Below are 14459 nucleotides of genomic sequence, written 5' to 3'. Positions count from 1 at the left end.
TAATGTGTTTGGGTTTTGGCAATCTGATTCATAGTTTTTAAATGCTTGTAGTTGCCAGTTCTTGATGCAGTGCATTTTTTTATTCCATGAATAAAAAGATGCAGCAGACAAATCTTCAGAGTGTCAGAGCACACTGTGGCCTATTCTCTGTTTTGTTCTCCCTCTAATAGCAGGATAAATAAAAGCATTTTGAGGCCTGTCCTCTTCCATCAAGTTTCTGGGAAAGAAAAAAGAAAGGGTGGGGGAGAGAGGGGGAGGACAACAGCATGGAAAACTTTATGAAATTGCTTATGGTTTCCTTTTCATGTGAAATTTCCCTGAAATTTTCCCCATGACTCATTTCCTTTTTATTCCTTTTTAAGTCTGTAGTTTGGGCTTTTTAATTTTTTTTTTTCTTTTCAAAGACAAGTTGGTAGCTTTTTCCGGCCCAGTGTGATGTTGATTTTGCAAAGGTACATATTTTGCATATGGACATTGCAGTCCATCCTCCATATGGGCAGTTGTCCTCTTGTCTCTGATTTCTCTGCACAGCAAAGACAGAAAGCAAGGAATACACAGGAAGTGAGGAATACATTTCCACAGAAAATGGATATTAATCATGTGTATTGTGTGAGGGAAGAGGTGGTGGGAGGTAGGTTTTATTTTAGCAGATGTGGATTGATGCTTGCAAAGGTGCTGTGCTGAAAGAAGGTCAGTGAGAGAGTTTGTAATGGTTTCGTAGCTTTTGGCTTGCAGTTTTCCATTCATGCTGATATACACTCCCTGCTGGATGTAGAATGTTCTAGCACTCATTCCCTGAAATGTGACCCACCATCTTCTAAGTAATAAAGTCAGCTCTTTTCTGGATTGAAAACTTTTATAATTAATTCCTTTTCCTTGCCCAATGTGGGAGATGCAGAACTTGACAGAATGCCAGTCTTTCACCAAGTCATAATCATTGCTACTTAAAAATGAAACCCCAAAATACTTGTATTTACTGTGAATCCATCTAGTCTGACCCAACTCTTGCATATGTTTAAAGCTCTACAATCTGACTTCATTTGCAAGGGAAAAAAAATCAATACTCTCAGAGTTCTTGTTGTACTGCTAAGATAAGACTTACTTCTTTTGTGGAAATACACACAAAAATGTGTTCCTCTTGTGCAGTTAGTGTTCAGTAAAGCAATTCAGTGCATCTGAAGAATTGTAAACTCTTGAGGACCTTGGCAGTGTTTCTTGGAATATTTGATTCCATAGAAGCTTGTGTGATCAGATCACCAAACTATGTGAGTGCTTCTCACAGTGAATTAAGGCTACTCCTCTGTCTACCCTCATCCAGGCTCAGGCAGACCGGGGTGAGTATTTTAAAAAATGTGATCTTGCTAGTGAAGCAAAATTATTTAAATTCCCAGTCATTAATTTACTGGAAAATAAAGCTTAAATACTATAAGTAAAAGCGCCTGCAGAGATTAATTAGATTTTGATCTCTACATTGGCAGAGATATCTTTAATTTACATAAACTTATACTGCTTCTATAACTAACTGTTCCCTTTTTTACAACATATGCAACCAAATGGAGAACTTTGAAAGAAGAATGTCTCTTACTCTTTAATTAGAAATCCCTGGTCTGCTCTTAGGCAGTACAGTCCTCCTAAATATTGAAAATGTCATGGTTTAGCATCCTCATCCTTTATGAAAAAAGCCTATCTTGTAGAGAAATGAAGTGACTTCTTATCTAGGCCCATTCTACATCATTAACAATTTCTTCTAGATGGACAGATTGTTACATCTGAGGAACAGGTTCAGGTTCTCAAACATCTGCTACAGGCTCAGGATACTCAAAAAGAGGTCTCAAGAGCAAACTGGAAACTGAAACCCAAAATAAGTTTAAAGTAAGTTGATAAAAAATATAAAACTACCCCCACACACCTTCCTATCCCAATATAACTAGAAAAATATCCCCTGCATTAACCTATAGCTGTTACCTGGTAGGATCTTGCAAATGCTGAGAAAGTGGCATTTTCCTCAGCTGTGGCAATGCTGTCTTAGTTCCCCTTTCTAAAATGGAGTTTTCCATCCAGGAATAAAGAGCTGTGTTGCAGCTCACTTTCAGTTATGCATTTCCATATGTAAATTCTTGTTTTGGGGTATCAATACATGTAAATATTGATAGATGCTCTCTAACTGTTTGTTCAACCAGATAGGAGCCCTGAGCAACAGCTTCTCAATGTCATTTTTGTGTTCCTGTGTCTGAACATACAAATAAATGTAAGGAGTAGTTGTTGAGAGGCCAAGTTCTTAAAAATCATGTACAAATTAGGAAAATGAAATTTCTGAGCTTGGTCACTGTTCATTCTTTCAGATTATGAAGAATTTGACTGGAGACTGGCTGTTTGTGGTATATTATTACTTTTGTCCAGTTTGTCTAAATGAGGACTGAAGTTTTGTGGTTAGCTTGCAATTGTCTTTATGGATCAAAATTGCCATATCAAGATACGGGGAAACCTTTTTGAAAACCAACTATTGTTGAATATTTTGGAATAGCATTCCATAAACATTTGTTTAAGTGATCTAATGATATCTTCCAGCTTTTAACTTTGAGGAGGACAAGTCCATGATAAAATACCACCTCAATCAAACACAGTTTTTCCAAACTGGTGGCATTGATTGAAAGATCTTTTGTATGTTCAAATCAGCAGGATCAAAGTGAAAGAAAACTGAAGAGGGAGCTATTTTGCAGAAGCAATTAATTTTGCATACAGATTCTTTTTCATTACTGAAGTTTGTTATGATTCTGCACATTTAGTCATATGTGTAAAGAGAAAAATGGCAATTTTATTGTCACTTTTTATCCTTCACATATCTCAGTGTGTCTGATGGCCTGGCTCTTGAACTGATCTCCAAAACAGCTTGAAAGGGCTAAATTTCGTTACATTCTGAAATTCAGTTTAGAAATCCAAGCTGTGTGGGTCTGCAGAGATAAACATGTTCTTGTAAAAAAACCTTTTATTCCTAACAGAAAACTCTTCCAGGGCATCTTGTACCTTTTTTCTTTCACCTCCTTTTCTCAGAGGAAAAACTTGAAAAAACATTGCCTGCACAGTAATTTGCATTTGGAGGGTCCTAATGTCACAAAGATGAGGCATTCCTGAGGTTAAATGTCTCTCTAGCTTTTCCTACTGTAATTGCAAATTTTGCCTAGGAGTTCTAAAATATTAACCCTCTGTAGATCAAGCCTCCATGAAAATAAGCTGTATGTATATTTGCTGCTTCACAGGGAGAGAAAGTGCAGTTTTCTTTTGTGAAATTAGATTATAGGATGAGCCTTCTGAATGGAGTGGGATGGGGAATGAGGGAGAATAATTCCAGTGACCCAACTTAAGGTACTTACGTAAATACCCAAAATGAAATGAAGGAAATCCTTCTTTGATGGATTGGTACTAGGCTTGGCAAATTCAAAATTGCGTAAGGTAGTTTTGATCCAGGATTTTAAAAAGTCCCTACTACTTTGCTGGTAGGAAGCAGTAGGCAGCTAATTTCTTTTCAATTTAATCTTTTCACAAAGATTTTTTTAAAAATAAAAACAACCAAACCTTTACTCCAAAAACACAGCAATATATTGTATTGCACATACAAAAGAGGTGAAAGCTGAGTTAGAAGACAATTCTTAAAAGTATTTTAATATCTATTTAAACTAAAACACTTGAAGAAATGTGATCCTTTACATAAGCAGGTCTGGTTGAGGAAGCTGCTTGTGGTTTAATGTTTCATCACAATAATGGCAGCTTACATGTGCTTGCCAAGAGACCATTACTGTTTCTTCTGCTGCTCAGGCTCTTCCAGTGAAATATCTTTAAGGTGAGAAAATGCATATTTAACAGAACCTGTCATCACTGCCTGTGCAGTGAGAGAGGTTTGTGTGAACTTCTTACCCCATTCTACCAAGCGTAATTGCTGATGCTTCCGCGTAGCAAAGTTTAATTAAAAAAAAAAAAAAGAAAAAAGGATAAAATAATAATAAATAATAGCATTAGATGTGATTTACAAGGAGAGGTTTTAAAAGTGGCTTATGTAAATAATAACAACTATTTGATTGTAAATATTGTATTCTACAAAGAGTGTTTTCCGTTTTCCTTTCTGTAAGGAAAAATTGGAAAATGTTCATCTGATGTTGTTAGAAAATGGGTTGTTCTATAATAAAACCTTGATACTGTAAGTTTTTTGTTTTTATCCCTTAATGATATTCCTTTCAAAGAGCCAACTGTACCTTTACCTCAACATCCTTTGCCTGATGGAATCAAATCAAAGAGCAGCACATGCTAGGACTAAAGAGGACTTACCCATGTGCTGTTTGACCAGTCAGCTGCTTCCAGAGTTCATATGGCTGTGTTGTTTCTCTGGGTTTGTATTACATTGCTTATGTATTTCTCTTGGAAAAGGCTGTTAAATTGTCTTACTATTAAACTAGTGATGGTGGAGGAGAAATATAAAAATGCTGGGCTTGATGACTATTGCTAGCTTATCTTCTATAGCAGAAATTCTCAACAGGTGTCATTTTTTTGTCTGTTCCCATTTCTCTGTAGCAAAAACCCCCAAACAAACAAAATAAAACTTTGATTGCTTAGTAAGTATGCTAATAATATCATTATTTAAAACTGAATTTACTTTATGTGTTGCCCATATAACATTTCTAAATATTGGTGAAGGGGATTGTTTGCATTTCTTAATATTCAGATCTGGGGCAGAGGGAAAGTAGACTTAAAGAATAGTTTAATGAGCATTTGTCTTCAATTCATTTTCCTCAATACTCTGTTCTGAGGGTCTCATCAATGCATCAAAATTAATAATAGGATTTAATTGACCAGCAGTCTTTGACATCACTTAGTCCAATGATTGATTCCTCTTACAGGCATTACTTCAATAATACATCTGTTTGATCCCAAAAGAAGAATGGTTGTGAAAACTTCTTTGCTTACTGTAATGGTTCAGTGAGATGTTCAGCTGTGGCTGAATTGGAAAGGAAATACATGCTGTTGTAGCTTGTATCTATGTTGGAAAAAAATTTCAATATAATAAATTGTAGCTGTTGTTGAAAACTCTGTGCTCAGCAGGAATCCATGTTTCCTCAAGTTGTTTTCAAATTTTCTCCTTACTGCATTTTCAAAATTCTTAGCAGCTCTAACCCTCCTTCTGCGAGTTAGACAAGGGTTCTTGGGAAATAAGGGCGGTGGAAAACGCAGGCTCATCTACGCCTGAGTCAGTACATTAATCTTCTGGGTTGTAATTGGTTTCAAATTGTCTTTGTTAGAAGGCATGTTGTGTTGTCTTGCTTAACTGGAGTACAGGGCTTTACAATAGCTCTAGGCTTCCCCTTTGACACAGTGTGTTCCTTCATTCCCAACGCTGCGTTCTTTTGGCTCTTCCTGTCCTCTCTCCCCGGCTCTTCATCTGCAACAACAGCAGGGGCAGGTGAAAATGACTTGTGTGAGAAGTTTGGAATGTTAAGTAACTTCACATAAAATTAATATTTATGTGTTTTAGCCTTGAGAAATTATGGCCTTTCTTCTACGTTGTGTTAGTTCAAGTATATAACTGATACTGTAACTGCCAGAGATTTTTCTCACAGCATACTTGTAGATACCAGTAGAAGTTGCAAACTATATCTTCTGTTTAAACTATGAAAAATGCATTATTTATCTTTAAATAAAACAATAAAATGTTTTGTGAATTTCTAAGGAGGGATTTTAAGGCCATCTGAATATTAAGATCTACCCTCAAGAAAGCCTGTGCTCCTGTATAAATTCAGATCAAAGTATATACAAGAGCTCATATTTAGCGTTAGGAGTGGAAGGACTCAGAAGCATCCACGTATGTTGTTGGATTTTTTAGTTTAACAATCACAGCTAACTTTTTTGGAGATGCCACTGCGTCAGCCACTGTTCAAGGTGGGTCTGCTGAGGGGAGAAGTCAGAACTATGAAGGGTAAGACCTTGCTTGTCACTAGGGTTCTTATTTCAGTGCCATTGTGGAGAATTAGGTGTAAAACCCTGCTTAGTAGGAGTTCAGACATAGGAGTGAATTATCTTCATTTGGTGCCTCCACTAGAACAGAAATTCCCATACTATTCATTCTGCCTATGAGCTTGGAAAGTGGCATCCCTGCATGTTGTCTTGGGTATATGCCTCTGGGAAAGACAGTGATTTGACCCAGCTGCCAGTTAATAAATTCATAACATTTTAGTAAAGGGTTGTAACAATTTTCCTGTGCCTTGCTTGATGAAGATTATGTAACTACAGTTTCTGTAAATAGTTTCCATGTATTTACTTGTGTTAGCATATATTAATGGCTTTCACAGACTCCAAGTGATCCTGTGTAATTTCAGGTCTTTGATCTCTGTGTTACATCATTTGCTATCACTACTCTTGCTCTTGTTTATCAAACTGTTTTTGATGGCCTTGCTGGCAACAAAAATATTTCAGAGCTCAGCATCTCAGTGTAGGAGAATATAGTTGTTTTTTCCTTGCCCAGATGAAAAATGTTACTTAACTCTGGAACATAAGAATATTTTATACTAAATGCTCTTATTTTTAGTGCCTGCCTTTCTGTGTTTAATTTTGTACCTGTTCATGATGTTTTTTTCATAACTTGAGCATGCCTTGCAGTCATACCTAAAGTGGAGTAATTTTCCTGAGGCTGTAGTGTTTGAATGTAAAGCGCCCCAGTGAGTAAAGGCATGCTGTCCTTTGATTTGTTATTTGAAACCACACTGAGAGTTTCAGCATTGTGTTTACTTTCAGACGACACAGGGAGAGAAGCCTCAACCTGATCAGGAAGAGAGGGAAGTGGAATGTTGTAAGTAACTATTTCTGACAAGTCCATAATTCGTAATTTCCCCAATAAAAATATGACTTCCTCAATGTGCATTGCAGTGAACTCATTAAAAGCATTTCAAGAGCTGTGGTTACATTTGGGGGTCCTTCTACAAGTGCACCTAGAAAGATGTGCTTGCTTTCTCCCATGCTTTCTTAGTTAGTTTCCCAGTTACTTACTAATGAGCATATTTTATACCTTGAAGGTAAGTTCTTGCTTCTGTTTCTGTGATATTACTGTGCTAATCAGAAAGAGTAAATTCTTTCTAGGAATTCTGTGTTTCTGCATAATCTTTTTCCTGAAAGGTCAGGGTTCTTGGTAAAAGGGGAAGCACCAGGGTATGTTCCCACTTGGAAATAACTGAGACAGTATTAGATCTTGGAAGAAATTCTGGTAGCAAAAGAGAAAAGGTGGGGGGAAAAAAAAGGAAGAAAAAAAAAGGAAGAAAGGAAGAAAAATCCTTATAATGAATTGGTAGATCATTAAGTCTTTCTGGGCCTAAAGAAAAGTCTAGATATGGCTGATTAAATGTGTTTCATGGCTATCAAAATTGCTGTGAGAAGATTCTTGATTTAGATATTTCTGGTAGCTTGTTGGATAAGATTTATCTAGTGCAAAGATTTCCTCTTTGATTCCTCTTTTATTGTTAGTTATTTTAAGGAGGAGAGCGGATACCAATAAATAACCTTCTCTAGACTATTTCTACCTTGTCACCTATTTCCTTTATCTGCCACATGATAGCTTTGGTGTAGGTCAGGGTATTATTTATCTTTTGGGCTCTCATTCTCTAGGTATGAGCAGTTTTCAGAATGATCCAAACGATTTTTTTTTTTTTTTGCTTTAGTGGCCTTTTTAAAGTTATTCTTCTTGGTTTTTTTCCCTATCGCTTTTCAGCTTTTAAGGCACTTTTGTAGCAACATCTGTGGTACTGAGTCAGAGACTGGAGGGGGCGTCTCTTGGTCTGTAACAATGCCCCTGCTGTTGCTGGGAAGCTCTTTATCTGTAGCTCTTGCATGCTTTCTTTCCCCCCTTTTTTCCTAATAGCTCTTGCTAAGCCGGAGCATGGCTTGCATGTAAAATCTAGTAGTCCCTGAGTAGCTGGAGTAAGTTATTTCCCTGACTAGGTCACTTGCTGCTCTGTAATTATTTCATGGATACTTTGTTCTTGAATTGACTAGCATCTGTGTGTCTGCCACAGCATGTCTGTCTAAAGCATCTGCAACTGCCAAACGTGTTTGCAGCTGTCTTGAATCTCATTCTTACTGTACATTGACTTGGTCTTTGTGATGGGAAATGCAGCACCTATTAAACCACTTCTAATTATTTTTATAAGCTCCTCTCAGTTCTGGCAAACTTTATTAGAAACTGAGTTTCTGTTTCAAATGAGCTACTATTTCACATAATAAAAGGCTAAAAAGCTAAGAATCATAGTCTTAGATGTTGTTTTTTTCCCTTTTTGTCTTCTGGCAGCTTGGTAAAGTATTGCATAAGCACTGGCAGATAAACTTGCCTGATTGTCTCAGCATTGAATTTCTTTATTTAGCTTCTTATGCTGGTAATTTGTTTTAGGCTAAAATGACCTTGATAAATGTTGACATTTTGTTACTCATTTGTCAATAGCCCTGGATCCTTTGCATCTAAATGCAAAAAAAATTTGCAAGTAAGAATCAAATGGTCGCTCATATCTTTGTAGGTGTTTGGGGGACCAAAGCCATTCAGCTTTAACAAGAAGCATGAGTTGCTTTATTGTATACTGTACTGAAGAGACATTTCGTGGCTTTGAGAGCATTTAAGTCTGAAGCAAAATGTTTGATAGAATCAGATTCAGTAGCCCTGGAAGCAGAGGCAACATGTCTGCATCAGACTGCTGCCGTGAGAATCCCTGCTGAGCCACGGAGCTTTATCGGTGCAAGTATGGATGGACCAACTTAGTTGTGCGTCTTCCCAGGCACAGCCTGCATCCATGCACAGCACAATACTGATGGTTTACACCCTGAAATGCTCTGCTAGAAATGTTTCTGAAGACCTCAATCCACCTGAAGCCCTGGGCACATGCTTTTTGGAGTCCTATCAGAAGAGAAAAGCTTCCCGTTGTAGCTGACGGAAAGAGGAAATTACAGAGCTGAAGATGGGGTTAAAGCTACCCTTCTTAGCAGTGGTTTGTAATGTAATCTTAGAAATAGCCAGATATACTGTTCACTGATCCTGCTGGTGAGCTGTGCAAACAAGATGTGAAGGCTGTTGTCAGGAAGACTGAAAAGCACAGCAGATCTTCATCTCTGACTGTAAGGGCCTGAAGCGGAGATATTGCTAGTTAATAATGGGATGGTTGTTTGGCAACATATCATTTTGACTATGCTTTGGATATTAATCTACACCAAAACATAATAGACTGAAAACAGGATTTCATTTCCAGAAATGGAGCAAATACAAATAAACTCTTTTCTACTGCTTCTAGTGAAAATGAAACATTTATAAATTTTCTGCAGAACTGCTGCATTTTTCTTTTGCTTCAGAGCCTGCCAGGTAACCCATCTATTGTTTGTTCTATGCTTACCTTGGAAAGCAGCCAGCCTGTAAGCACAGCTCACTAGAAAACTACAATTTATTTGACTTTTAAAGTTGTTATAAACTTGGGATACTTGCTGATGTGTAAGTATGCTTCAGAGTGCTGTGTACTCCTGACACAAAGGCAGCCCTGCAAAATTTCAAGTTCTCAAATGGAATTTTCCAATTAAATGGCTAGAACATTTTAAATGTTATTTGCAAATGTTTTTTTTCTTTGGTATTTGTCTTGGAAATACATTTTTAAAAGCCTGAGGCAGTTGCAGAGACTCAGAGGCTTGGCAGAGTTATTGATAGTAGCAATTTATCTTTATTATTATTAAAAAAAATAATGACATAAATTTGTCTGTAGGTGCTCTCCATCTCTCATCTAAGTACTGTTGAGCCAGAATCACTTACATGGTGGGCAAATGAAGATAAGTGTCTAGTCTTTCTCTTCAGTCATTTAATAATTCTGAGAGTAGATAAAATCCATATTCTGATCTTGCAGCTGATTTTAGATGGAAACTCACTGGCTTCAGTACATTTGCTGTTTGGATTTTTAGCATCGGGCCTGCTGAACTTCTGCAGCATGTAATATGTTACTGAGAAAAGAAATAAAGTAGTTTAGCAATTGTTGTTGCTCTAGAGGTGTTGCCTGTCAGAGTATAAAAGATGCTAAAAAAAGAACAAAGCTGCATTGGATAAGGAAAACAAACCACACTGCAGTATTATCCATCCAGAATCAAATTCATTTGCATCATACATTATGGCTGGAAAAGGAGGAATTATTTGGGTTAATATAGTCTGTTTTAGAACTGAGAGAGGTTTTTATAGAGGATGGTCACAAATACAGGGCTCTTAAACTTTTTCCAAGTTGGGTACCTTGCCTAAGGCCTCTGAAAGTCTGCTTTTACATCGCCCCTCTTTATTTTCATAATTGTGCATAATTGCATAATTGAGTTAGCATAAGCTGTCATGCTGTTACTGTCCTTGTAATAGTCACTGGTTTTCCTAAGCTACATGAGTTTTGTTCATATGCCTTTCCTGTATTTCTTCTTAGTTGTTAACCTGATGAGAAAATTCCATCTTGATGAGGGCAAAAAAAAACATTTGAAGTTTCATGGATGGCTCTTTCTCTGAGAGTGATTTTTAGTTCAGTGCCAGTGGCAGAGATTTAAAGATATTCCTCCAAAAATTACTACTTTTCTATTTGAGTAACTGTTCTTCAGCATGAAGTCCTTTATTTCTGTTTCCCCACTGAGGATTTTATTGTGAAATAGATACTTCTGAAATTATAAATGTCACTGCTTCCCACCAAGAACAGCTCTGAACTAAAGTGTTGGGGTGCTCTTATGCAGGGAAAAAGAAACTGATTTATTGGTTTGTTTGTAACATCTCCAATTACAAAGTGGAATATTTTATCTGTTGTTCATAATTTTCACTTGGATTTGTTATCCGTCAGTGTTGGTCAGCTTTTTGGTCTGCTGTAGATTTTAAAAAGCAAAGGACTCAGATGTGCCAGCTGTTGACCACAAGTAACTTTTTTTAAAAATAGATGGGTCTCGAGCTGACCTGCAGGTTTTATATAAAGTACTTAATAAACCCCTAAAACTGACACTGCTCAGTGTTTATTTCAAGGTTATGCTGGCTTTTTTTGTTTGTTTCTTTTATTTTAAGATGGGATGGGAGAAATACAGCAGCTGTTTTTCATCTGCCAAACCTATTCTTGATGACTTGTCAGCCAGGGCACTCTGTTTATATTGGTTGTTGTTTAATACAGGCTTGTGGGGCCCCAGCAGCTTGATGGATAATGCAGAGCACAACTCTATGCATGGAAAGCCATGAAGAAGTAATTCAAAATTATTTGTGTCTGTGCAATATGCATAACAAAAAAAATGAGGTAGCTTTTGGGAGTAAAAGCTCTTGTGCAGTTCTTCCTACAGCAAATTTTTCAATTCTCATTATAGTAAGGAATAAAAAAAAGCTACTTTTCCATAAATCATTGTTTTGTTTTGTTATTTTCAGGAAGCAGCTGTAGCTATGGCATGATACCCTCTTACAAATTATTTCAAATACCTTAGCTCATGTTTTCATTAAAGCTTTATAGGTCTAATGGTTGTCTGGAGCAACAGTGGAAAGAGAACAGGTAAACGAGGGTGAAAAAGCATCAGCCTGGTTTGATGTCTGTACCCTGACTGAATTACCTGTTTACACTGTCTAAAGGCTGGACTGCAAAGAATCTCAGCCAGCATTTTTGCATTTGGGAAGACACAATTACTTGGAAGAGCAAATTCAATATTCTATTAAATTTTTTATTGAATTATAATGGTCAGATTAAGTCTTGGCAAATAAAAGAGATAATAAATTGTAAGATGCGGTAATAATCATATTTTATTGGTAATATTTACAGAAATTGTTCATTAAATTTTGTACTTTTTGTTTTGTCCGTATGTAAGCTAATATCTGCTATAGTGTCCGGGGTGTGGCTTGTGATGATAATTACCTTTTATTGCCCTATCCTGTATTGTTTTATGATGCATGTATCTCTTAAGTTTTTTAAATGCAAGAATTGTATAAAAAGGAAGTCGTTTTAGTGGTCAAATGCCTGTTTCTTCACATATTTTTTCAGTGATAATGATCTGTGCCATATTTGTATGTTCCTTAAAATACTGAAGTGCCCAAGAGAAGGATCAGAAGGGTTCTGTGGAGACTGATGGAGCTTCCTGCCTGTGTTGTGTGGACTTCTGATTAGAGTGGCTGTCTTTGCAATTAATAATTCAGCTTCCTCCTGCCATTGCTTCCCCTAGAACCTCTTCTATTTCTGCAGTTCTTTTAACTGAGGCACAGTTATGAGTGAGAAGTTATGTGATCAAAGAGATGGGGTGAGTTGTAGATCTGGAAACACAACTGAGTCAGTCTACACAAACTTGCTGCAAGCAAGTTTCTTTTTAAATACGGTCCTACATAGAAACTAGTTTCTTGCTCTGGGTGCAAGAATTGATAAAAATTTCCTTTGAAATGCTGTTATGGAAGAAAACCATGAAATGCTCAAATAGAACAGTGTGGTGATTTTGTTGGACTTGAAACGTTCTGCTAGGATGTGTCATTTCCAGTGAAACTTTGCTTGGCTGATGTTTTGTCAATTGGGCACCTGCTCAGAGTTCTCATTTGCATCACTAAAGCTGGGAAGGGCTGTTGCTCTGCCTGCTCTCTGGTTTAGAGGATTTTGTTCAGTAACCTAAAAAAATAAACAAGTAAAAGTTTGGGTCATTCTTTGCTGGTTTGTTTAATGGACACCTAGCTACTTGGCAAAATGTTCCCCTCTTGTCTACATCCTGGAATTTCAATTCACAGCACCCAGATCAAAGGTTGTAAAATTGTTGTGAAAATGGTATCTTATTTGGAAATGATGTTTCAGAATGCAACATTGAACATGGGAGGTGGAATTTCCAGCTCATTTGTTTCACTTGCCCTGCTTGGAGGAAACGCAGAAGTTAAGTCAGTTTCTAGTTAAGTGCTGGCTTTCTTTGCAGAACCCTTAGAGAAGAGGCATCACTGGCTGTTTGTGTGAGTTTCTGCTTGATTTCAATTGAAGATATTTATATTTTGACTGGAAATTGACTGGAAGAAGCATTACATCCAGTGCCTAGTATTGCCCATTCAGGTTTGAAGACTAATGAGCAGTTTTATTGAATGGAAACATGCTGACCAGTAATCATACACTGTTGTTTTATTGGCACTGAAGAGGGTTTCTTTATTTTTTTCAATGGTGTAATAAAACCTGATTTGCTCACTTCATAGTACTAAGTGCTTGAAAATTTCTCTCATTATCAAGCAGCTGGCTCTGTTTGTCAGGTAGTGTTGCTCAATGCTATGCTGAGGCTAAAATCTTGTTTTACATTGAGCCTGGAAGATGAACTAACTTGTTTGTACAAGCACTTCTAATTAACTGCGAGCTGTTAAGGAAACATGAAGCATGTGGTGAGTCTTGACTATGCTGAGACCTCTAGACCTTAAAGTTTAGAACTTTTTTGTTTCTTATCAGATAAACTTATTTTGTATCCTTTGCCTGCTTAGAGTCACAGAAGCAGTTGTGAAGAAAAGTTTTGTTGTAGAGAACAGTATGTTTAAAACCTTTTGAAATCATCATAACAACAAGCTCTGGTTTGTCTGTCATTTCAACTGTGCCTCCAGTAAAAGCATTTAGATGTTAAACAAAACAAGCCAAAATCCGATCACAGGAAAGTACCTTTGCTTTATGTTACTATGCAAACGTTTTGCTTGCATAGAATATCGAAAAAATTTCAAATAAATATTCTAATAAAAATGAAGTTTACAAAAATTGGGAAAGTATTTTCTCCCCTTGTAGCCAAGAATTTTTCAAATTAACTGAAATAGAAAGCAAAATTGTATTTAAAGAATTATTGTTTCCAGTTACCTGGAGACAGAGCATGTTTTCCTTCTGCTATGGCAACAAGAAAATGTGAAATACAGTACCCAATAACTTGGAGTTCTGCCATAAAATAGATGAAGAATTACAAGCCCAGTATGAGGGTGCTGTCTTTATCACTGTTTGCAGCTTTCAGTCTGAATTGTAAAATAATTTCACTGTCCCCACAGCTCTGACCTACACAGCTAATGGAAAGTGGCTTTAAGATACATAAAGACCATCCTACACGTTAAATTCGGTGTTGGGGGAGGTTGCTGCATTAGAGAGTTGTCAGCAGCAGTGAGAGAATACTTCTGTACTTTGAAAATCCTTATGTCCTATTCAGGCTTCCTGTTGAATCCTGTAGTTCATTTCTTGGGTGTCTAATCTCTGGCATGAGTCAGCTCCAATTTTTTTTTTTTTTGTTTTGAGATTTTTCACGTTTGTTTTAGATCATTTTCCAAGTCCTCATTAGGTTCTCCTTCTTTGGCTGGTTTTTAATCATGTTTTGAGGTTGCAGGCATGTATTTTGCATTGATTTATAGCTGTTACTGGTTGAATGCAGGTGTTAGATTTGGGATGGCTGACATATCTTAGAGACAGTTTGTTTCTAAGGTAGGTATTTAAGGGCTG

General features: G+C 36.9%; 1 protein-coding gene across 13 annotated transcripts in view; it reads left to right on the top strand.

Annotated features, from left to right (window-relative positions):
• The window catches only part of LCLAT1 (lysocardiolipin acyltransferase 1), a 145477-nt gene that overhangs the window by 19698 nt on the left and 111320 nt on the right, over positions 1-14459 (top strand). For 3 of the 13 annotated variants that reach the window (XM_086871058.1, XM_086871067.1, XM_086871075.1), the window contains one exon: positions 6778-6832. The exons of 7 other annotated variants lie outside the window; for them this stretch is intronic. In XM_086871058.1, the coding sequence (XP_086727184.1) occupies positions 6828-6832 (5 nt within the window). In that variant the 5' untranslated portion in view covers positions 6778-6827. Of the gene's footprint in view, positions 1-4364; positions 4382-5134; positions 5963-6777; positions 6833-13223; positions 13379-14459 lie in introns of those variants that run through there. 3 more of the 13 variants (XM_023922941.2, XM_086871082.1, XM_086871148.1) reach the window with 3 other exon arrangements.

Source organism: Cyanistes caeruleus, chromosome 2, assembly GCF_971803275.1.
Source record: "Cyanistes caeruleus chromosome 2, bCyaCae1.hap1.1, whole genome shotgun sequence".
Lineage (NCBI taxonomy): Eukaryota > Metazoa > Chordata > Aves > Passeriformes > Paridae > Cyanistes > Cyanistes caeruleus.
This window is presented reverse-complemented; position numbering and strand designations above follow the sequence as displayed.